Genomic DNA, 26278 nt, shown 5'->3' on the forward strand with positions numbered 1-26278 from the left:
TGCAAATTTCTGACCACATTATTGGGTAGTTGAAATTGGTAAATGGGCAGTTTCTTGTACTCAATCAATAGAAAAAACGGCGTTCTAAAGAAATAGCTATCAGTTTGGTCGACTGGAACAATGGAATTAGCCGAAAATAGGACTCAGTGGGCAAAATCGCCAATTCGTAAATATCGCCGAGGTCGCTAATTTCATGAGAGTGTAATCCCGTCAGTTTTCTACCAAATTTCATTCTTTTGGTGTCATTACAATCGGGAAAAGATTCTCTATCGTTTAAGATTTTTTTTTTTTTTTTGAAACTTTGCGACACCAGGAGACACTTCAGGATTTGGGGTTGCGACAGTAAAGGGGTTAAAATGCATATCAACGTGAGCAACACTGGTTAGTGACATAGATCTACACTGGAGACACTGAAAGGGCTATTATTATTAATCTTTTTTTGTGTTATGGAATTTAGATGTGTATTTGAGAAGTGTGAATGTGAGTTTTAGACATGCAAGATGAGCTGGGAGTGTGGGTGCAGGTTTGAGCAATGAACTGATTCACCAGTGATGATATACATCCTTATTTATGGATTCATGTATTTCTTTTCCTCTTCCAAATACATTTGATTCCAGAAGGTAAATTAAACCTCATTTTACTGCAAAAATGAAAGGATTTATGCGTTTTGTACATACATTACACAAATACAAAAAGAATGAACATTTTGTACACAATACCATTTACAAACAGAGTGGTATTAACATTTTTATCAAGAAAAAACTTACACTTAACTAGGAAATGGAGGACGCACTGACCAGCCTCCTCCATGATGGAGCAGAAGAGTGTACATGTGGAGTCTCAGCAAGCTATGTACAATATAAATAATAAAAAAATTGACAAGCACAATGTTCACATCATGATGGGATTTAAGCATTATTTAATACAGGGATAGTGGATAGAAAAAACAAGTAAAATAAAAACACACTAGGATCAAATTACAAACTTTATCAAAAGGGAAAACAGGTTCTCAACATATTTTCTAGCCAATAAAGGTACACAATGGTATAGAAATGATGGAACCTTCACACTTTATATACATCTAAATAAAATATTTAGTTATTATTATTATTATTGTTATTATTATGGACATTAAGTTATCTAACATAACTCTTTAGCTGTATAGTCAATTGTCCACTAGAAAAATCAGCACAATTCTGAGCAACAGAATGATTGTACACTATAAAATGTATAATTTGTGAGGGAACTTGAATACATATTCATGGCTCATCCCAAATATAAACGTATATAAAAAACGTTGGATTCTGACATTGCATGTATGCCAGAAATTTAATTCAATGTTTAAAAAATAATTATTTTTTAATATAAAATATAATTCAAAGTACTGCCTACAAGAATTTTATATTTGCTTAAACATGTTATTAAAATTTAACAAATATTAAGTGAGTATTCTCCTGTAATTATATAACACTTAAGTGTCAAATTTATGATCATCAAATAAATTTTTAAGTGATGAAACATAAAACTGAAACTTGCATAAAGATTTCTACACTTCTTATAGAGCAAGAACAATTAAATACCACCATTAACAGAAAATGATGGTTAAGCAGTCTTTCCCCAAACCGGGAATACAAACACACTACAGTGAGATAAGCTACTCGCAAGTACAGAAGGTGTGGGTTCTGCCTTCCTCGGCTTTTTTTTTTTTTCCACAAGATGCTGCCTACATATCTATGCTAGTTTTCACTTTGGGAACTAAAATGCATAGTTTTGTCTTGTGACAATGTCATTGTTCCACAAGTTTAGGACTTTCATCGTTTTCACTTCGACTTGCATGATTTAAAGTCAGGATTTTCAGAACAAATACTACTCCACCAATTTCAATATATTACAATGGCTGAATTTCTTTCTTCTGTGCTATAATCCCTGGTACAGGCAAGCAGTAAAAAGTGCAAAACATCCAGAAACAAACCATTTGCTGCTCTTTTGAAAACACACTACACTTGAACAAAACCACTTTATATAGCACTCTGGTAATTGTTGTCAATCTGCTCTTATGGACAGACCCACACCCATAATGAACACAGCTAATGGATCCATATTTGTGAATTATCTATATTAAAAAAAAGTAAATAAAAATGACTTCTTTGGGTTGGGAATGTATTATCAATAAGAGAACATGTAGCTTTACAGGAGAAATTTCATTTACACAAGTAACATATTTTCCCTTTAGTAGAAATGCTAACAATGCTATGGGATTATTGTGATGGACAGCATGCTGGTTCCTCTTCACTGGCCACCAGTTTTTATCTTGAGTAGAAACTATCACCAAGGAGCCCATTTAATATTTCAACTTAAAATTTTTGATCTAGCAAGAAGTGATACTAGTCTATGTGTATTAGAAGTTTAAGAACACCATTTGTCTATTTATACAAACAATTCTTCATAACTTCTAATGAGGGATTAAAAAATTAGGAAACTGGGAAATCACAAAATTACTTATGACAAATATTTACATGTTTGCGCAGGACAAGCTTCAAGAAATAGACAGTGTCCACCAAAAGCGTATCAATAGGTGTGACCCCTACAATGGAGTGCTAAAATTTATGAGTGACTAACTTCTAATGATACTGAAGAAGAATGGGGTAGATGAGAATGAAGCTATGCTTCATACTAATTAGAAGGGGAATTTTATTTTGTGTGTGTTGTATACATGTTATTTATTTATAGATACAGGAGCAGAGCTAAGCTCGCTTCTCTCTTTTTCTCTCTCTTGTGTGCGAGTGTGCATGCATGTGTGTGTGTGCACATGCATGCATGCATGTGTGTGTGTGCAATGTGTGCATGTGTGTGCAATGTGTGCATGTGTGTGCAATGTGTGCATGTGTGTGCGTGTGTGTGTGCATGTGTGTGTGTGCATGTGTGTGTGTGTGTGTGTGTGTGTGTGTGTGTGTGTGTGTGTGCACACGTGTGTGTGTGTGTGCACGTGTGTGTGCGCGTGTGTGTGTGTGTGCATGTGTGTGTGTGCATGTGTGTGTGTGCATGTGTGTGTGTGCATGTGTGTGTGTGCATGTGTGTGCGCGCATGTGTGTACTCACCTAATTGTGGTTGCAGGGGTCGAGACTCAGCTTTCTCTCTCTCTCTCTCTCTTGTGTGTGAGTGTGCGTGCATGTGTGTGTGTGCACATGCATGCATGTGTGTGTGTGCATGTGTGTGTGTGCATGTGTGTGTGTGCATGTGTGTGTGTGTGCATGTGTGTGCATGTGTGTGTGCATGTGTGTGTGTGTGCATGTGTGTGTGCATGTGCATGTGTGTGCATGCAGGTGTGTGTGCATGTGTGTGCATGCAAGTGTGTGTGCATGTGTGTGTCCATGTGTGTTGTGTGTGTGCGCATGTACTCACCTAATTGTGGTTGCAAGGGTCGAGACACAGCTCCTGGCCCTGCCTCTTTACTGATCGCTGTGTGCGCGCGTGCATGTGTGCATGTGTTACCATTTTGTCTTAGGCACATGTTGATTAGACACTAGGCCTGTTGTGTGTGCGTATGTGTTAGTTACCATTTTGTCTTAGGCACATGTCGATTAGACACTAGGCCTGTTGTGAGTGTTTGTGTGTGTGTTTGTGTGTATGCATGTGCATGCATGTGTGTGTGTGGGGGCACATGTGCGCAATTTAGGGTTATAACTTTTTTACGTAATATTCATGTACCTTAATCAGATGAACTTTTGCCTAAAAGCAAAGAAATGACCTTTCATTTCAACATCTTTTTAGAAAATGTCGCCCCTAAATGAAAAAAAAACAAGTAACGAGAACAAATACTGTAACTTGAATGCATATATCATGTAATATTAATAACAAATAAAACGGTTTACAGCATCATTATCATCATGTTTGTACATATATTACTACTTATTGCTTAGACAAAAACCAAAGTTGCAGTTAGCTTTTGTTTCTGCAGGCAGCATACAGTTCCTGCATAACTTTGATTGCATGTTCAACACACTGATTACTTCTTGGTATATTGAGTGTGGATGGCTCCTGCTTCCAGTGATTTTTCTACAAGTTCAGTGCTTTTTGTAAGGTTTCAATATTTCTGACAAATTCTTGAAGTCATTTTCATCGTACATCTGATCAGTACACCAATAATCTGCCCAGGTGTAAGAAATGAATCTGCATATCTTCTCCATAGTCTTCCATCTTGTAGGTATAAAAATGAATGCAAGAATAGCTAGAATGGCTTTTAAATTCTACCTCACATTGCTGTTTGGAATTTTCTGAAAGTTAATCAAAGGAAAGTACCTTTTTTCTTCTAAGAATCTAAACACTCGTGTTAGATGGTACAAAAACTTCATATCTCTCTATCCTGATTTATGGAGGATCTCTTCTGTTCCACTAACAAACTGTGCCTTTAGTTCCTCATAATTCTTCACCAGTTGGAATACAAATGGATACTTGATATTTGGAGAACTGGTTTTCGCACCAAGATTTTCATCCATTACCAAACGGAGAATCCTGTCCAGAACGTGATGCTGACAACTGAAAAATTGTGGTTTGCTAATCTCATTCTCTGAGAACATTCATTGCAGTTTGACAACAGCTCCACTCTTTTTCCCTGTGTTAACGTATGTTGTATCAGCAATGATCGTCTTTATTGCACTCCATAAGCTGTATTCATCAATAACTTTTGCCATTCCTTCAAAAATAGTTTCAGCCTTGCCATCTTTCAAATGCAGTGCATCCAGTTTTACTTCGGTTCTTTCACTTTTAAGTATAGTACTAAAACCTGATACTCATTTTCCTCAGTGTGCTTTCCATCGAAAGTAAAGACCATTCTTCCATTTGTACCTTTTCAATCACTTCCTCCTTCAATTTAGCAGCGTCTTTGTATGTTGACTTGTAAATTGCTGCTTGACTTGGTGTAGGAATGTCAATGCCATCAAATGACAATTGTTTGCACATCTTGGCAGCTTCACTTGGTGATAGTTTTGTGGCTGTCACCAAACTGGTTGCAACTTTACTTTTGTTGTGTTTTTTGGTTGGCAGAGTAGTACTTTCATCTTCATCTTCATACTTGCTCCCTTCAGATTCAGTACCACTGTCACTCAATGCATGATAGTAAGATGTTGATGCTGAAGCTGATTCAGCAGGTAGTTTCCATCTTTTTGAAGGATGAATAGTTTTTTCACTTGCAACTTGACCTGTTGAGTACCCCACTTCTTTGCTTTCCACTTGAAGCTGGTACAGCTGTTTGTCTTCAGAGAATAACTATTGGCCATTTCCTTTTGTGATATCAAAAATTTCATTCAGGGCATCATATTTTCCCCTCCTGACACAGTCATCATGTCTTCTTCACCTTGTCAAGCTTTGCTCATATTACTTGATCTGACACGTGGAAAATTCAATTTATTCCCCTATAATTTTGTAACTTTTTTGGAAATTTTCGCTATTCACTCCTTTCTTTCTTTGATTTCTACTTCAAGAAACTGGTACCGTCCAATGATTTGGATTTCGAGAGGCATTCTCCATTTTTCTTCTAGTGAAAGATTCTTCTAAAGGCACAATTCCTCTTCTCCTATGTGACTTCTGGAATCCCACCAAATTATTGGTCCAGATATCTTTGTTCTTCTTTATGGAGGTATCACTTTTCTTGTGTGACATTATAATTAATTCTGAATTTCTGAAACAGATATAATGGCAATAAGTTGATTTATTTGTTCATAAAGCTTTTTATATATACATGTCTATATATACTGTACCAGGATTTGGATTGTTCTACAAACCTCTATACCATTTCAGAAATTTCTTAACAGTTCTAGAAACTGGAAAAGTTTACAGTGACATGAATGTCAAATATTGACAAGAAAACCCACACAGTTAGGCTATTCCTGTAAATATATTGTCAGACAAGCAGTGCTCACTGATACACTCCTCTGTGAAATACAATATGCTAATTAGTAATTTTCTGAGTTGCTACTTATGATTAGTAACGTAAATATGTGATTAATATTTTCCATTAATTTGAGTTGCCAATTAGTACTTTCCTGAGTGGCTATTTATGAGTAGTAATGCAGATATATGGTGAGTCATAGTTTTTTATTTAGGGGTGACCTTTTTCGAAAACTGAGAGGAATTCGGGACTTTTTCATTGTTTTTAAACAAAAGTTCATTGATTTATGACAGATTTTATTTGGAAAAAAAGTAAAAAAGTTATAACCCTCATGTACACATGCACACACACATGCATGTGTGCATATTTGCATGCACGCACAGAGAATCATACACAAATGCTGTACCTATTTTTGGTATGTGTGCATGTGAATATCTATTTGTGATGTGCACGTGTGGCATAACCTATTTGTGATTTTCAGGCATGTGTATGCACACAGCCAAAAAGAGACATATGAAGGAAAGACTGCATCACACTCCAGGGATGCCTAACATACGTGGGCTAACACCAGTTTAAAAGCATTCAGGTACAAATGATCATTGTGACCTCGTTGCTATGATTTGATGCAAGACATGCATCAAATCAAGCTACCGATGACCACCGAGAAATCTTTCCAGTGGTATGCAGTCCAATAAGTGTGAAATGGAAATGTATGGCACTAACATCCCATAAAAAAAAATTGTGCTGTAAGAGCTCATATAAGTGAGCAAGTCTTCCAGAGTATAAAAATATTTTGAAATATTAAAAGGAACATTAAAACTATAACACTTAATGCTTACACTGTGGAAAGAGGTCAAGACTCTCCAAGGACCACTGTTTGCCATAGCCAGCAGTCATATCCTCCTTGAATTATAGAAAGCCACACCTTTAGTTCTGGAAGATAATCTGCTCAGAAGACCTGCATTTAGGCCTTAAATGTGCTGTACAGAACACCACTGCTGGGAATATAGCTGCTTAATTATCTACTGCAGTCCTATTGCTACCGGGAAGTATGGATAATGCTCTTGATGCCACTGTCACTACTAAACTCATTTGTAACCACCACAGCTGAAGTTTTGAGATTTTACACATTAATGCCTGAAAATTTCTGCAACTGTCTACACTGCAGAAAAACAACCATTAGTCTGTTGTTCCTTCTACTGTACAGTACCAGTACTAGAACCTCGAGTAGCTCTAGCAGATGATCGTCTACCACTTCCAGACCCACTTTTTTTCTGTTCCCCTCCCCCACAACATGAGCATTTCTTTTTCTTGGCATGGTCACGAGAGGATGAACGTCTAGTATTTATGCCACCGGGAGAAAAGTCGTGCATGTGCATTACTGGAGGACTCCCATCTCGACTACTGGCGCTGCTTTCTCGACTGTGAGGCCGCCGTCTTCTGCTCCCACTTATACTTGGAGAATCACGTGGCCCTGGTGTAACTGCACGTTCCATGCTATAGTTACTACTTGTGTCTGATGTACCACTAACATGACGACCTCTAAGTCCCCTTGATAACGTACAGTCCTCATCCAAATGATTTAGCACTTCCTCTTCCACAGACAATACATACCCATCACTACGACTCCGCCCAGATCTAGTGCCCCGGCCACGCTTTACTTCTCCAAGACAATCCCCTTCACTTCTCCTTTTAGCTCCACGTGTTGTTCTACCAACACCCTCTTCACAGCTTTCTTTGAGATCTTTGTCAATCTTCATAAAAAGTTTATCATCTTTAATTTCAGCATCAATTACTCCAGCATCCTCCTCTTCCTTTACACCTGCTTCAGATTTCAGGGATTTTGAACGACTGCGGCATGTTGAACTCTGGATTATGGTACTGGGAGATGATGCAATAGAACGCTGAGAGCTTCTACGTTTACTTCTACTAGTATTACTGCTGCTATTTTCAGCTTTTATATCTGGGAGGTCTGAGTCCTGATCATGACCATTCTTGGTTGGAATTTCATCACCAGTTAATTCATTTTCACTTGCCAAATTGTTTTTTTTTCTATCTGATGCACATGCTACTCGTTGACTTCGTTTTCGGTTATTACCTTCTTGAGGAGTAGAATTACTGTTTATTATATCAACCATTCCATCTGGTTTATTTTGCATAGTTGTCTTCCTTTCTCTACTTGTACTTTTGTTGGCAACAACCTCTGCAACAATTTTAACATCATCCAACTCTTGCTCTTTGATTGGTATATGCTTCCCCTTCTCTCTACTTTTGGACTGTGAGGCATGGGCTGTGGTTTTTGACCTACTTTGATTAATATCAGAAGGACCTGCGGCTTCCTCATTTTTTACTGCTGGCTGATCTTCTTTAGGATGTTCATTTGTAAGCACACGAGGTTGTTTAACCACTGTCTTGTTATGGGTCCCAACCGTATTGTCAAATCTCCACGGTGTATCTTGTGCTGCTTGATTTACTACAATGTTTCCGGATGACTGTGTACCATGAGAAGTTATCCCACTTAAAGTAGCTACAGGTAGTTCTAACTCAGTAGGTGATCTAGTAGATGTAATTGTGTGGTCCTGTTCACTCTCTCTTGGATGCAAATCTATGGTTATCTCCTGTTCCTCCGACTCCTCCTCTTGGTGATGTAAGTGCTGCTGCTGGTTACTTGAAGCCCCTCCTGGTGTAGCACTTCGCATATCTTCACTTGTACTTGATGATACACTAACACCATCTCCTTCTATTGAAAAGAGACCAGGGAAGCCTGTGGATGAGTCACATAATGAATCTTCACTATGGTTAACATCAAGAGGAATGTTGGCTGTGAGTGCATCATTAAGTGAGGGTGATTGTGCCATCATGGAGTCAGCAGATCTGGGAGACCAAGTCAAGAGTGGACCAGAAGATACTAAATCACTTAGGGCTGGTGAATTTGTTCTTACTTCCATGCCTGTTACAAGAGGTAATGTTCCAGATTCCAAACTCTCCAAGCCCAATCCTGTACCTGACTGATGAAGGTAAACATCACCAGATGGGGATGCCAGTACTCCCAGTTGTGCATCCCCTTCTGGGGAAACACCTGTGACAGATAATCCTGGTGCTGACGGAGCAGAAGAATACCCAGGACGAGACAGAGTGGTTGAGAAGTTGTCATCAGAAGTTGGAGGGGCTTCAGTAAATGGTAGGTCATGTGTTGTCCCTGGTGACGAGTATGAAGAACCAGAGTGCTGTGACTGAGAGACTGATGGAGAGAGTGCTGCCTCTGTCATGTAAGCACTTTGTAGCTGTTTTGTTAAGGTGGCTGGACTTGGAGGGATCTGCACTTCTTCTATACCTGTAAAAATAAACTAGTTACCATTTACACAATGGACAAAATAGGGCATCAAGTAGACTTTCACATATATATTCACAGAATGGGGCGAGTGTTAAACCATGAAGGGTTACACAGCACCTGGGAATGTGGGAGGCATTCAGGTTTGATCCAAGGAAGTGGAAGGCAGGTTCAATTCCTTGGATCAAGAGCCCCTCAACTGCTTCAAGGAACCTCCCTTGAGGGAACACATTATAATAGTAAACATTACCTTGAAAAAATATTATCCTCAATAAACCTAAATAATTAAAATTATTTGATCTTATTCTGGCATACTGTATTTTCACCAATACTCCATTTTAAATGAGAATGAAAATCCAGAAAATCATAAGAATCAGAATTTCATAGTATGGATATCAATATATTGATTAATTTAATGAAAATACTAACAAAATAATAGATCGCAAAGAAATTAGTGTTTCTGAGATAGTGTCTGGAGTATCAACCAATCTAACTCTGCCTCTGTGGAAGACACATGCCTTCACTGGCACACTTCTAGTGTATCAGTGTAGGTGCCTCAGCACATCTCAAACTAATATGATAAAAATATGTATGCAGTACTGTATATTTCAGTACAGTACTACAATTCAAGACTCCATATCTGAAATGTCAAAAATATTTTACTACATTAACATTTAATGCAGAATTCTGCTACAGAACTTGGTGCATATATTGACAAGAAAACGAAAGAGAAGTGCCACTTGTGTTCACTAGTGTGGCAAACATGTATAATTTTATTAAAATAACCCATATGTGACAATGTTTGGTCAGTGGTGACTCCTTATATTTTGCCCCACAAGCTGTATTCTCAAATAAATAACAAAAAAGGCACAATACCGTGACTGGAACGATACACAAATAACCCGCACATAAAAGAGAGAAGCTTACAACGACGTTTCGGTCCGACTTGGACCACTGACAGTGACTTTGTCAATGGTCCAAGTCGGACCGAAACGTCGCCGTAAGCTTCTCTCTTTTATGTGCGGGTTATTTGTGTACTGTATTCTCAATGTAGCCTGCTATCACTTTTTTATTTCCATTACATAGACCTTATCCATATTAATAAAAATATATATGTAAAAACTCCAGACCTGACAGAAGTCTCACTCCCAGGCAAATGTGCCAGTGTAAGAAATTTTCTGATGTGATGGAATTTTTCAATTATTAGACTGTATTCACAAAGTGTGCCCAACTAATAGGGTTGAAAAGTACCACAAGGCTGAGGAAAGCATCAGCAAATGGGAGCAGAGTGACGAATGAACATCTTAGCTAACAAGGAAAGCTAAAGTTAGCTTAAGTCATTTTCAATAAAAAATCATGGTGTGAGTATTCACTGAAAGAATATCTTTCTGAAAGGAGAGCAGGCAAGGTGAGAGCACCCAGGTGCTGAAAAATACTAAAATGAATCCTACATGCTTTTTCATAAATGGTACAGTAACAGAACTTGACAGGTTGCAGAGAAAGGTGTCAGATACAACTCCATGTTGATAAATAAGATACTTGTGCAACAAGTGTCTCATTTATCAACATTTTGCCAGCCAGTGACTTCACCAGTCCAATACAAAAAAGAATGGAGGGAGATGAGAAAGGGCTTGAGGTAATCAGTCCCTCAGCCTGGAGACAATGCATTCAGTCCCTCAGCCCAGAGATGATGTATTCAGTACATCATGTGTTCAGCTTCATTCATGAACTTCTTGGTTTTCTAAACCATTTAATACTACTCCAATGGATAGCTATGCGAGAGTTTTGTATGATTAATACGCAATCATGCAGGAGCTTTCTCAATGTGTTAGGGATGAAAGGAAAACAACCAAGAAAGATACATCATAAAATACACTTGGAAAATCCTAGAGGGACTAGTCCCAAATCTGCATATGGAAATCACTCCCAATAAAAGCAATACTGCAGGTGGTGCAACACATCCTCCCATTGAAAAGCAGGGGTGCCATGAGTACACTAAGAGACAACACAGTAAGTGTCAGGGGCCCAAGATTATTCAACTGCTTCCCAGCATACATAAGGGAGATTACCAATAGACCCCTAGCTGTCCTCATGAGGAAGCTGGACAGGTATCTAAAATCAGTACCTGACCAGCCGGGGTGTGGTTCATACATTTGTTTGTGCATGGCCAGCAGTAACAGCTTAGTTGATCAGGCCCTGATCCACTGCGAGGCCAGGTAATGGACAGGGCCTCCAGGGCGTTGACCCCTGAAACACCATCCAGGTATACTCCAGATAAGAACCCAACTGTGGTTTGATCATAAGCAGCTTACTGCCCTCTAACCTGGATACCTGAGTACATTTGTGGTATCTCCTTTTTTTGTAATGTTTTCATTGTGTGTAATCTTATCTATTTTCCCTTTGCTGTTATGATGTACTATCCCTTCACTATGGAATTTTAAATTACCTCTGTGTTCATCACAATTATTAATTTTCATCTACATATTTCTCAACAATCTTCATTTTGCACATTTCTACCTTTCATTTGGTTATTTCTTCAATGTTGTGTCATTTCGGTCTTAGCACTATTCCTCTAGCTACAAATAAGTACATAATTATAAGACATCCTGGCTGGAAGGAAAGGAACAAGTTTGAGAATAACGTTCAAAATTATAAATAAGTGAGCAATAATGAGCACTGATGAATCCTTTACCTTAGCCTGGAGTGTGCAAAGATGCAAGAATTTCTGAAGGATGAGTAAACTTTAGCACTGATTAAATATGAATATCCTGCTAAGAATGAAAACAGGTTGAAATTGAAAAAGTAATACCTGCAATTTCTCTGTTAAAGCATATTCCTCCTGATCTTAAAGAAATTACAGATGGCTTGAACTAATGTTCTTTACAAGTATCAGGAAAAACTAACACAAGCTCTACCAGAAATGTGGAATGCTGTGGGAACATGGAAAGTGATCAAGAAGCATAGGATCAATGGAAGGGACTTCTAATGCTTCATTCAGCCATGAATACAGAAGGTTGCCCAACATAACCTGGAGCACCTTAACCAAAAAAATTTAAATCCTTTTGAAGCTGAAAAGGACCAAGAGAATCTTACCTACTCACTCTTACTGGTAAGATCTCTAAATAAAGGGAAATGAAAACTTGAATCACTTGCGATGGGGTCCATTCCATTCAACCATGACAGTGACCAGCTCTTCCACTGACTTCCTGATAATTATGACCATGACCCATGATAATTTTGCTACCAGAAAAGTACATCACTTTCTTACAACGTAAAGGTTGAGAACTATGATTCTGAACTACATTATTGTCTATATGGTGATGTGTAGTAGCCAGGAGAGGACGTGTCAAGATGGACACAGGCTATCATCTTCAACACTGAGCATGACATCATATGGCTATTAAGTGCCTCCATCCAAACAGAATTTACAAAGATATGAAGTACAAGCACTGCAACATACAAAGAGCAGGAAATTGCAATGCAGCAGCAGAAAAACAGGATCCTACAGCCTAACCAAATTTATCTGTAACATCTTAAAAGTAAGTAGGCATGTGTTATGCGGTGGGTCTATGAAAGATGAGGTGAATCATAGAACTGATGAGGGGAAAAGGGTGAGTGGTGCACTTAGGAGTCTGTGGAGACAAAGAACTTTGTCCTTGGAGGCAAAGAGGGGAATGTAAGAGAGTATAGTTTTACCAACGCTCTTATATGGGTGTGAAGCATGGGTGATGAATGTTGCAGCGAGGAGAAGGCTGGAGGCAGTGGAGATGTCATGTCTGAGGGCAATGTGTGGTGTGAATATAATGCAGAGAATTCGTAGTTTGGAAGTTAGGAGGAGGTGCGGGATTACCAAAACTGTTGTCCAGAGGGCTGAGGAAGGGTTGTTGAGGTGGTTCGGACATGTAGAGAGAATGGAGCGAAACAGAGTGACTTCAAGAGTGCATCAGTCTGTAGTGGAAGGAAGGCGGGGTAGGGGTCGGCCTAGGGAAGGTTGGAGGGAGGGGGTAAAGGAGGTTTTGTGTGTGAGGGGCTTGGACTTCCAGCAGGCATGCGTGAGCGTGTTTGATAGGAGTGAATGGAAACAAATGGTTTTTAATACTTGACGTGCTGTTGGAGTGTGAGCAAAGTAACATTTATGAAGGGGTTCAGGGAAACCGGCAGGCCGGACTTGAGTCCTGGAGATGGGAAGTACAGTGCCTGCACTCTGAAGGAGGGGTGTTAATGTTGCAGTTTAAAAACTGTAATGTAAAGCACCCTTCTGGCAAGACAGTGATGGAGTGAATGATGGTTCAAGTTTTTCTTTTTCGGGCCACCCTGCCTTGGTGGGAATAGGCCAGTGATAAAAAAAAAAAAAAAAAAAAAAATACTGTACTTAACAAGTGGTGAAGTGGTAGACGTGTTTAAGCATTTGTTTACAAACAGATCTTTTATAAGCAAGTAAACAGTCCAAGCAGCAAGGAATGTATAATGTAAGCAAAGGAAGAGTGAAACAAAACTTTAATAAAATAAATATAATTTGCTATTTCAAATCTATGTACAATTTATCTATTTGGTGAAGCTTTAACAATTAATTTACATTAGCATCTCAGGTTGGGGACCTCAAAGATAATCTGTACATAGGAAACGATTTTGCACAATGCAAGACACAAATAACATGCCAATATTAATGATCAATAATTACAATATAACCCCCTTCTCCTGTATAAATTACTAAATGTGAAAAGAAGAAACACTTGTTTCTTCTTTTTCAAGTCTCCTTGCCTCAGTGAGACAGCTGGTGTGTTAAAAAAATTACAATATATCATATGTTGTCCCATAAGGGTAACACTCTGCACAAGTTAAACTTGAGGCCAAAAGGCCATTAAAATGGGTGATGAGTATGAATAAACCACCACCTGCTGAAAGTTAACAGTCTTAAATTCATTTTAATCAGGAAAAACACTAAGCCCAGAGAAGTCATACAGTGCCTGGGAAATGTGAAGCATTCAGATTCGAAACAAGGAAGGGAAGTCCAGTTCCTTGGATTAAGAACCTCTCACCTGGATCAGGGTACCTCCCTGGAGGAGCCACAGTCTTAGAAAAATATGAAATATTACTACAAACAAGCTAAAACCTTACACTCTCACTCCTGGTCTTTCAAGACATAGAACACAGTCCAGAATGGACCAACAACAGGCTGATCATTTTTTCTGGCAGGACCCATGCACAACAAAGTGGGCACCATACACTTTAGGATGTGTCTCTCCAGAGAAGCAACAATAAAAGCAGAGCACCAAGAGCTCACCCATTAATGACAATCACTTAAATTTGTGAAAAGACTCTACTATTAGACTAGGAGCACTAGGTTAAGCAATGTGCATACATGAATACTTGACCCTTTGAGTGGCTGTCATGTAGATTTACATTACTGATGCCAGGGTCCCTCATGTTGATCTATGTTTTGAGCAGAGCTCTGTCAGATAAGCTGTGAGGAGTAAATTTTTGCTTAGATATGTGAGAATGGGTCTGTGCTGTGAGTGTGCACAATATAAAAACCTGACCTTAAGTTTGGCTTAAAATAGGTGTTCTTTTAGGCTACTTTTTATGGTTTTACTAGTTTTACATCTATAGTTCAAGTAAAAAAAATTTTGTTTTAATACTTCTGGGTGTCTGGAACGGATTAATTGTATTACATTATTTCTTATGGGGAAAATGGTTTCGCAAATCGTCAATTTCGATAATAGTCACACTTTCTGGAACGGATTAATTATGAAAAACGAGGGTCCACTGTATTACATTTGCCATTTATCAGGCACTATGCTAGTTTGTAGTGATATGTTGAAAGGATTAGCCAAAGGTATGCTAAGTTCCTCTTTACATTCCTTTAACACCCTTGCAAACAGTTCATCAGGGCCTGGGGAGTTTTTAGGTTTTAATTTCTCTATTTGTCTGAGAACCGTATCACTAGTTAATGCAAAATGCAATCGTGCATAGTTTATCATCATCCTGTTCTACATAATCTATTATTTCTGGAATTTCACTAGTATTTTCCTGGGTAAAAACTGAGAGGAAGTAAGTATTGAGAATTTCACACACATCCTTATCACTGTCAGTGATCTGACCAGAGTTACTCTTAAGTGGGCCTATCTTGTCCCTAATCTTACTTCTGTATACCTGAAAGAACCCTTTTGGGTTAGTCTTTGAATCCCTTGCAACCTTAGCCTCATAATCCCTTTTTTCTTTTCTTATTCCTTTTTTTCTTTCTTTCTTTAATTTAATATATTGATTTAACTGCCCTTTCCCTCTTTTGATACACCTATATATGCCTCTCTTTTGACCAGTGAGATGTTTTAATCTATTGTTCATCCATTTGGATCATTATTGTTAGATCTAATTTCCCTATTCAGAACAAAAGTTGTCTGGGCAGCTAGAACTATGCTCTGAAAAACGTCATATTGGCAACCAAGACCACCTACCTGACCCATAGTCAGGACATCCCAATTTAGCCCACCCAGGTAATTTTTCAGTCCCATGAAATCGGCCAAGCAAAAGTCTGGCACAGAGATTTGATTGCAGTTATCTGGGTAATTCCATGATATATTGAAACTAAGTGATTTGTGACTGCTTTCCCCAAGCTCATCATTAACCTCATGATTAATAATTAGTGATTCTTTGTTGGCAAGAACCAAGTAAAGGAAACCACCAAAAGGAAGACACAACAGATAATCTAGTAATTTACCAATTCTCTCAATTTACCAAGTGAACAGTCTTACCTGGCTCCCAGCCCAGTAAAACTCAGTAACTAATTCTACTGTAACTAACAGTGCTTACTTTAACACAAAAATGAAATACAGAATTCTCCTAGGAGTAAGCAATGACTGCATACTGATATTCTGTTACCCAATCGAAGTGAAAGTGAGAGACAAGAGATAAGTTCAATTCTGAAGAAATATGTCAAATAATGAGAATACAATAGGACACTACTGAAAACTAAGCAATTCTTCTACTTTAAAATGACACAAAGTGCCAGATAAATTTGTACCTACCCCCCATATGAATACACAGGTGGAATGGGAGAACACCTGTTCATTTAACAATGTGTGACACAACTTACTTTCCTAGACAGTACAAAGACCTCCTTTATAGTGTCACACAGGCGACCACATAAACTTGGATGTAACATAAGAGCATAAGCACATTTTAAGGAAAACTTGAATAGTGAGGCACAGTTACACAGTAATGGAGGAAATGTCAGGTTGGATGAGAATGTAGAGCAAATACAGAACCTTCACCTAGGCAAACACACAGCAAAACTTATTATGTCTAAAGATGTAAATTCAAACTGCTACCTGAGGTAAGAGGACCGAGATATAAAGAAAAAAAGTGTGAGAACTAAATCCTCTGTCCCTGAAAGAGTGAAAAAGCAAGAGGAAATATAATCATAAACCAGCTCTTTACCTGTCACAAACTACACTGAACCCTCTAATTAATGGACTAATAGAGGGAGGGGGGTGTACGATATTCCCAATTGTCTGAAACCTCTGAATTACAAAGTTAATTTTTCATGATCATCCAGTTGTCTTCTGAACCAGTGGACTTCATCTGCTGGTTCAGAAGACAACCAGACACTAGGAATAAGGGTATTGTAACCAGTATTACCACAGTGCAGTAATTATAGCGCTGTAAATAATTTACAGTAATTTTACTCACCTTTTTGTAGTGGAGAGATGAGGTGTAAACTGTCACGATCGATAATGGTGGCTCAATAACTTTTATTCTGAGTCAGAGGAGCTGTAAAGCTCCACTAGCATCTACACTAAACTTAAGAACATAGTCTCTAAGTTTGTTGTTGCTGCTACTGATATTAGACACTGTTTCTGGACACCATATTCCTGACATGCCCATGCCAGTGAGATGCCAGACTCAACCTTCTTTAATAGTTAAAAGTTTCTGCTTAACAGTGAGAACCACATATTTCCTCTTGGCACCATTACTTGCTTTAGAAGTTCTTGTTAATTGCATTTTATTTAATATGTTAATACAGCCATACAAAACACTAAATCCATGGAAAACTGGAGACTGAATGATGAGTGTATGCGCAAGCACAAACTGGCATGGGAGGCCTATGGCTTGGGGAGCAATGTATATAGACAGGTCCTGGACATGGCTGCTCTGGCCCACAGTGGACAAACAGTGGAGTCACTGGACTTAGTCTGACGATTCAAAAGACAACCAAACACTGTTACTACTGACAAAATTTGGAATTATGGACTTTTTCCTATTTTGCTTCCAATGTTTGTCCAGCTAATTTTTAGTTCAAAATTACTGAAATCTGTTAATGAGAGGTCCATTAATGAAAGATTTTACTGCACACCCATCTAAACCAGACACATCAGATAACCCTTCTTCAGTGTAAGAGTACTGCAGAGTAATATATCTGTACAGTACTGCACAATGACATTGTAGAAGCTTACTACATACAGAGTTAGGGTGAAAATTATTATTATTATTATTATTATAATCAAAAAGAAGCGCTAAGCCACAAGGGCTATACAGCGCTGCAGGGTAGGGAAGGAAGCAAGGGAATTGGATGGCAGGAGGGAGGGGGGATGATCAGCAGGTTACAGAAAACAGCGGGGCAGGGGATAGTACGGGGGTAGAGGGTAGCAAGAGATACAAGTAGAAAGGGCTGAAAGTATCAGAATTTGTGAAGTAAGTCAGTCGTTGTCAAAAAGTCAATAAGAGAGTCCGGATGAAAGGTGGGTCCATCAGCGAGAAGGGAAGGTAAAGAGAGAGCAGCGGGGCGAAGACGACGACAGAGGTAAATTCTGCGTGCTCGTTGATAAAGTGGGCAGTCCAACAGAATGTGGCTGACTGATAATGGAGCTTGGCAATTCTCACAGAGAGGAGCAAGACGCCTCTCCATGAGATATCCATGAGTAAGACGAGTATGGCCAATGCGAAGACGGGAGAGAGTAGTCTCCCAACCTCGACACTGGTGATAAGAAGACGGCCAGTAACCTATACTCGGTTTAATAGACTGAAGTTTGTTGCCGAGCATAGTAGACCAACGTTGTTGCCAACGGGTGTGAAGGTGGGAAGATATTACAGCAAAATAGTCCGTACATGGAATACCTCTGTAAGAAACTGGTAGGTCATGTACTGCTGACCGCGCAGCAGTGTCTGCCTGTTCATTGCCCTGTACGTCAACATGACCAGGGACCCAACAAAAAACAATATCTTTATGCTTAGTAAAGATGCGGCGTAGCCAAAGTTGGATACGGAGGACTAAGGGGTGAGGTGTATCAAATTTTTGTATAGCCTGTAAAGCACTAAGGGAGTCTGAGACAACCACAAATGATGACACAGGCATAGATGCAATACGGATAAGTGCTGTAAGGATGGCATATAATTCAGCAGTAAAAATACTAGCTGAAGATAGTAAATGCCCTTGTACGACGCTGTCCGGAAACACTGCTGCGAATCCTACGCCGTCAGAAGACTTAGAGCCATCTGTGTACACAGCAATGGCATGAGAATGAGAGTGAAAGTGGTCAAGAAAAAGAGAGCGGGAAGCGACCGTAGACAGTTGGGCTTTCGAGCAAGGGAGGGAGAAAGAACAGACTCGAACAGCTGGGACCTCCCAGGGGGGTAGGGAAAAGTGAGATGCTACATGTACATAGAAAGGTGGTAGTTGAAGAGAAGACAAGAGCGAATGAAGGCGAAGAGAGAAGGGACGGAGTAAGCAGGGGCGGCGAACAAATAAAGAATGTCTACTAATATCAGTGACCATTCTATAAATGGAAGGATTGCGGAGATCATGAGAGCGTACATAGTAGCGCAGGCAATGGGCATCACGGCGATCGGATAAGGATGGAACGTTCGCTTCTGCATAGAGGCTTTCGACAGGGGAAGAGCGAAAAGCACCAAGGCATAAACGTAATCCTTGGTGATGAATGGGGTTAAGGCTAGAGAGAGTAGCAGGAGATGCCGCTGAATAGATCTGGTCACCATAATCAAGTTTCGATAAAATAAGGGTGGAATGTAGGTGAAGGAGGGTTCGACGATCAGCTCCCCACGAAAGATGAGCAAGGGTTTTAAGAAGGTTCAGCCGGCTGTGACAAGTTGCCTTCAGAGAGGTAATGTGAGGTTTCCAGGATAACCTACGATCAAAGAGGAGGCCCAGAAACTTGACTGTATCACGTTCAGGGATACGTGAGCCATAGAGGTACAAAGGATGATCAGAGATGACAGAGCGTCTAGTGAAAGTGATTTGGTGGGTTTTAGTGCTGGAAAATTTAAACCCATGTGTGGTGGCCCAATTGGAAACACGGTCGACTGCATGCTGGAGAGAAACTGTAAGGAGGTGACAGTCAGCGCCTGCACAGGCAATAGCAAAGTCATCAACATAGAGTGATGACCAAATATTTGATGGAAGACTAGAGGCCAAATCATTAATAGCAAGGAGAAAAAGTGTTGTGCTCAGAACACATCCCTGGGGGACACCTTCAGCTTGGACAAAGTCCGGGGAGAGCACATTATTAACCCGAACACGGAAATGCCTGTCAGTTAAAAAGTTCTTAAGGAAGGATGGTAGATTGCCTCGAAGGCCTAAGGAGTGGGCTTGGGCTAAAATATTATACCTCCAAGTTGTGTCATATGCCTTCTCAAGGTCAAAAAATATGGCAATAACTGAGTGGTTATTCGCAAAGGCATTACGAACATACGTATCCAAGCGCAGTAAGGGGTCTATGGTAGAACGTCCCTTACGAAAGCCATATTGACGAGTGGAGAGACTGTTGTGTGTCTCTAAATACCACACTAAACGTCTATTTACTAGACGTTCCATTACTTTGCAAACTGCACTGGTAAGAGCAATGGGACGATAGTGGGAGGTTTCATGTCCCGTAGTGCCTGGTTTGCGGAAAGGGAGAACAATGGCGGATTTCCACAGCTGTGGAAGAACTCCTTGTGACCAAATAAGATTGTAAAGGTGTAATAGGACTGCAAGGGCTGACTGATGTAAATGTTGTAGCATACGAATATGAATGTCGTCGGGCCCAGCTGCCGATGATCGACAAGCTGAGAGTGTTGCCTCCAGTTCTTGAAGTGTAAAAGGCACATTATACTGTTCTTCTCTGAGAGAAGAAAAGTCCAAGGGTGCTAACTCTCTGGCAGACTTTGAGGAAAGAAATGAGGGGCATAGATGGAGTCCCTGAGAAATACGGACCAGATGATTGCCAATTTCATTGGCAACATCTAGTGGGTTTGCTATATCAACACCGGCAACCCGCAGAACAGGAGCCGGGTCAGGAGAATATTTACCACTCAGTTTTCGTACTTTTTTCCAGACTGCACTCATAGAGGAAGCAGAGGTGATGGTGGAGACATAATCTCGCCAGCAAGTGCGTTTAGCGTCACGGATGACACGGCGAGCGATCGCACGCTTCTGTTTAAAATCAAGGAGTCGCTCTGTGGTTCTATTGTACCGGTACCTGCCCCATGCAGCGCGTTTCAAACGTACTGCACGAGCACAAGCAGGAGACCACCAAGGCACGCATTTCTGAGAATGCCTGCTCGAAGTTTGGGGTATAGAATGAGAAGCTGCGGTGAAAACGGAGGACGAGAAGAGGTGTAAAAGCTCATCGATGGAGGACGAAGAAGGAACCTCTTTAAAAACAGTCAGGTGTGAGTAAAGGTTCCAATTTGCCCGATTAAATTGCCAGCGTGGGGTGCGAAGAGGTGGCGAATATGAAGGGGAAGTAAGAATGATTGGGAAATGATCACTGTCATGTAAGTCCGGGAGAACAGACCAAGTAAAGTCTAATGCGGCGGAGGAAGAGCAAACTGAGAGATCGATGCAAGAGAGAGTATGAGTCCGAGGATCAAAATGGGTGTGAGTACCTGTATTTAAAACATGGAGGGGGTGGGTGGCAAGAAAAGCCTCTAACTGAATTCCACGGGAATCACAGTGAGACCCTCCCCAGAGGAAATGGTGGGCATTAAAATCACCAAGTAACAGAATCGGTGGCGGTAATGACGAAACAAGGAAGGCAAAATCCGGAATAGATAATGCCCGAGAAGGAGAGAGATATAAAGAACAGAGCGTATACCACCTATGTAAGTGGATACGGGCTGCTGTGTAATGCAGCGAAGTATGAACAAATAGCTGATGGTACGGAATATCAGTGCGGAGAAGAAGGGCACTTTCATTAAAGGTCCCATCAGGAAAAGGATCTGAAGAATACAATAAATTATAGCCTGAGATGTGAGAAATAACAGCAGAGTGTAATTTTGGTTCCTGTAAGCAAACACCAACAGGGGCAAACTGGGAGAGTAACATCTGAAGCTCACCCCGATTACCCCTGAGGCCGCGTATATTCCACTGTAAAAAGGCCATGATTGGCAATGATAAAGATACTTGAAATCCGCAGGTAAGGGTTCCTACGGACTAGAAGGGTTAGAAAAGTCCACATGCGGAGGCAGTGGAAAATGTTCAAGCAGCGAAGGAACGGTGCGCTGTGAAGAAAGGAGTTGCGCAGATGGAGCAGAGGAGAGAGGAAGAGCGGAAGGTGGATCAGTGTCCATTGATGGTTTGGTCTCTGCAATATATTCAGAGATTGCTTCAAGTGTTTCGGAATTCAGAGATGTCGTATGGGAGACAATATTGGGAATGGTAGGGGGAGGATGAGTAAAGATTGGAACTGTATTGGACTGTACCAAGGTAGGGGGGGGCGAAAGGGTGGAGGGAACTGGAGAAGCGTGGCAGGGGACAGAAGAGACAGGAACCTGGGAGGTGGCAGAAGAGGAAGAAACTTGGGAGGGAACAGGGGAGGAAGGTACATTACGAGGAGGAGGGTGAACCTCTGCACTTGTAACTGAGCCAGTGAGAGGGGAAGAACTAGGGACAGAGACAGGGAGGGTAAAATGAGGAGGTGGAAGATGGGTAGGAGGTGTTACCGGACCTTTTTTTGACTTTTGAGAAGTAGAGGGACGATTGGGAAGAGGTGTCGTACGAGGTCTCGTCGATACTGAGGCTTGTAAGAGAGAACTCGAAGAAGCGAGATTAGACTGAGGCGTTGAAGTAGGGACGTCTGAGCCGAGGACAGCAAAAGGATTAGATACAGGAGTGATTATGGGAGAGGTAACCACAGAGGTGGGTGTAGAAGATGGGATACCAGAAGTGGGGGGACGTTTTGAAACACGGGAATAAGAAACACGTGGGAGTCTCCCTTGGAGGCGGAGATGAGAAACTGCCATGGCATAAGGGAGACCTTCTGTCTCTTTGAGGTAACGGATTTCCCGCTCGTTTAAATAGACCTGACAACGGCGAGAGTACGAAGGGTGAGCCTCATGACAGTTAAGGCAAGAGGGAGATCGATTGCAAGACGTATTAGAATGGTCATCGGCACCACAGACTGGGCATTCGGCGATAGATCTGCAATATTTCGCTGGATGGCCAAATCGCCAGCAATTTCTACACTGTTGTGGTGTAGGGATCACCTTTCGAACTTGTAACCGATGTCCTGCTATATAAACGGAGGATGGGAGTTCTCGGCTGTCAAAAGTTAAACGAGCCACATTGCTAGGGTATCGTCTCCGCCCACGGGCAGGAAGAACGTAAGTGTCTACCTTGAGGATTGGGAGATCTTGGAGTTCCAGCTGTTCTAGAATGTCGGTGCCACATGTCTGGAAATTTTGTTGAACTATGGTATGGGGCAGAATAACGGTACCACTACAAGAATTGAGGGAATGATGTTTTTCAAGGGTGACAGGAACAGTATCTATATGGGTAAGACGAGAGAGCTCACGAGCCTGGGTAGCATTCTGTACGGTAATGATGCGCGTACCGCTCTTAAGAGCATGAAAAGAAATATCTTTACCAACATGGCGTAGGAGTGCCTTGCCAATACTATGGTCAGAAAGATAGGCAGTAGAGGAAGTTGGTCGTAAAGTGAAGAATTTAGTCCACTGTTCAGTCTGAAACTGAGCGTGGAAAGGTAGTGAAGGACGTGTCGATCGTTTCTGAGAAGAACGAGAAGGTGAAGGTGGAGAAGTATCATCAGCAGGTAATTGTCGTTGACGTTTAGGCGTGGGACCAGAGTTGGTCCGACGTGGAACGGGTCGGCGATTTGAAAATTGCCGCACCGTAGAGGGAGAGGCCGGAAGCATAGTCAGAGGAGAGCGAAGGTCTGATAAATCGAAGGAGTCAGTCGAGGCCTCAGTACCTGAAGCGGGTGAGGAAACAGCACCGGCAATAGGTACAGAGGCATGAGGAATGTCTGAAGAGTGGTCCAAAGACGAGGCGGGGTCAGAACGGGGTGCGGTATCAAGAAGGGGCCCGGGGGTACCAGGTTCATGGACTAGGGCTGCCATGGTTAGGTTACTTCTTTCTTTTTGTTTTTAAGAAAAAAAAAGAAAGAAGAAAAGAAAATAAAAATAAAAAAAAGAAAAAAAAAGGGGGGACCGGGGAGGGATAGTTCCTAGGAGGGATGAAAGGGCCAGAAATCTCCCTCCGCGCCCAAGAGGACTCGACACCGCTAGTAGCGCAGATGCAGCATGGAACCCGTGCCATACCCTACCCTTCATGCCAGTAAACCAGCAATCTGGGATAGCAACCTCACATCTGCCGAGCTACCTCGGTGGACAAAAGAGAGGGCGGCCGGATATCCGCCACAAAGCATACCTCCTTCAGCCACCACCCCCGGAATCCGAAAGGTGGCTTCCAGAGCTACACCCGTCGCCCAAAAGACACCCAAAGCTACTCCGGGATACCGGAGAGGGATCGGGACATCCCTAGGCAATCCAGATTCCACGGCAAACTACGCCACCGCCAAGAAACCTCAACGGAATGGGATGGACCCCGGTGTCCTTTCTCCTACCTAGGAACTAGCGCGCCTGTGGGAGAAATCCCAAAGGACAAAAAGAGGAAGGGCAAAAGGGAGGAGTGGGGAGGAGGAGGAGGAAAGGAAAAAGGGGAGGATGGGGAGGATGGGATAGGGGAGGGGAGATTGGGGGGTAATTAGGTTCGGTCTGAGGAAGAAGACCGATAGGTCTAATTCCTCAGACCAAGAGCCTCTTCACCACGCCAAGGAGCCCCCCTTGAAGAGGTCCCTTTACTAATTCTCCTCCTGTAACCCCCCTACTCCTGTTAACTAGGCACTGTACTATGACATGTCAATTCACCTCTTTAATGACACCTAACTAAAAGTCAAAATGAGCATATGACCAAGTGGCTACTGTGCTCATAACCCAGTAGGTTAATTTTTTTTTTAATTAACCCTTTGACTGTCGGTGTCGTATAAATACATCTTACAAGCCAGTGTTTTTGACGTATTAATACACCAAAATTCTAGTAGCTTCAAATCAAGCGGGAGATAGCTGGTAGGTCCACATGTGAGAGAATGGGTCTGTGTAGTCAGTGTGCACAGTATAAAAAAATCCAGCAGCACGCAGTGCATGAGAAAAAAAAACACTGTGTTTTTGGATTAAAACACTGACTATGAGGTGCATTTTCATATAGTATTTATTGTTGTATTCTCATTTTCTTGGTCTCATTTGATAGAGTGGAAGACATTACAGAAAAAGAGATGATTTTGATTAGTTTCATGATGAAAAGGACCTTGAAATTAAGCTCAAAGTAGCGGAAATGTTCGATTTTTGCTGATGTTCGAGTCAACAAATGATGTCACCGTCCAATAAGTGTCCAACTAGCCATTCTAATACAGTCACAAATGGGTTGACATTATTTATACAATTATTACAATAATGCAGTAGTCTGCATAACAGTAAATCTTCTATTTTTTTGTGTGAATAAAAATTCAAAATAGAAAGCAAGAGTAATATAAGAGGGACCTGGAGACATGACTACTGAACAGAGAAAATGTTATTTTAGTGCCAGGAATGTCTGCATTGTTTATTCTGGACCCTATTTTGAAATTGGCATCTTTTTTAATTTGCATGAAATTGGCCAAATTGCCAATTTCTGACCACTTTATTGGGTAGTTGAAATCAGTGAATGGGTAGTTTTTTGTACTCAATCGATAGAACCAATGGAGTTCTAAAGAAATAGCTATGAGTTTGGTCGACTGGAACAGTGGGTGAAATCGCCGATGCATACAGTATATCGCCAAGATTGGTAACTTCATGAGAGCGTAATTCTGTAAGTTTTCCATCAAATTTTGTACTTTTGGTGTCGTTACCATCGGGAAAAGATTCTCCATCATTCATGAGAAAAAATAATTTTTTTTTAATATTTTGCGACACAGAGAGAGACTTCAGGATTTGGGGTCTCGACAGTCAATAGGTTAACAAACTGGCTGTCTCCCACCGAGGTAGGGTGACCCAAAAGAAGAGAATTTTTACCATCATTCACTATCGCTGTCTTGCCAGACGTGTGCCGATTCAATGGTTCAGATGCGCCTCCAAACTACAAATATCCCACCCCTCCTTCAGAGTGCAGGCACTGTACTTCCCACATCCAGGACTCAAGTCTGGCTAACCAGTTTCCCAGAATCCCTTCACAAAATGTCACCTTGCTCACACTCCAACAGCTTGTCAGGTCCCCAAACCATTTGCTTCCACTCACTCTCATCTAATGTGCTCACATATGCCTGCTGGATGTCTGTGCTTCCCTTTACCCCCTCCCTCCAAACTTTCCTAGAGCAACCCTACCCCATCTTCCCTCCACTACACATTTGTACACCCTCCAAGCTGAATCTGCTATAAATGTCCAAACCACCTCAATGAATCCTCAGAACAAATGGATTTGTCAATTAAAAACAGAGTAGGAGAGTTAGTAGATGGGGAGAGGGAGGTTTTGGGTAGATGTCGAGAATATTTTGAGGAACTTTTAAATGTCAACGAAGAAAGGGAAGCGGTAATTTCATGCACTGGACAGGGAGGTATACCATCTTTTAGGAGTGAAGAATAGGATGTGAGTGTGGGGGAGGTGCGTGAAGCATTACGTAGAATGAAAGGGGGTAAAGCAGCTGGAACTGACGGGATCATGACAGAAATGTTAAAAGCAGGGAGGATATAGTGTTGGAGTGGTTGGTATTTTTGTTTAATAAATGTATGAA

At 41.0% G+C, this 26278-nt stretch overlaps 1 protein-coding gene across 3 annotated transcripts in view; it reads right to left on the reverse strand.

The window, feature by feature from the left end:
- Positions 1-635: 635 nt before the first annotated feature.
- Positions 636-26278, reverse strand: part of LOC128691376 (streptococcal hemagglutinin) — a 257026-nt gene continuing 231383 nt past the window's right edge. For all 3 annotated transcript variants that reach the window (XM_053780219.2, XM_053780217.2, XM_053780218.2), the window contains one exon: positions 636-9221. In XM_053780219.2, coding sequence (XP_053636194.1) covers positions 7084-9221 — 2138 coding nt within the window. In that variant the 3' untranslated portion in view covers positions 636-7083. The remainder of the gene's footprint in view (positions 9222-26278) is intronic.

This window comes from Cherax quadricarinatus, chromosome 36 (assembly GCF_038502225.1).
Source record: "Cherax quadricarinatus isolate ZL_2023a chromosome 36, ASM3850222v1, whole genome shotgun sequence".
Classification (NCBI taxonomy): Eukaryota; Metazoa; Arthropoda; class Malacostraca; order Decapoda; family Parastacidae; genus Cherax; species Cherax quadricarinatus.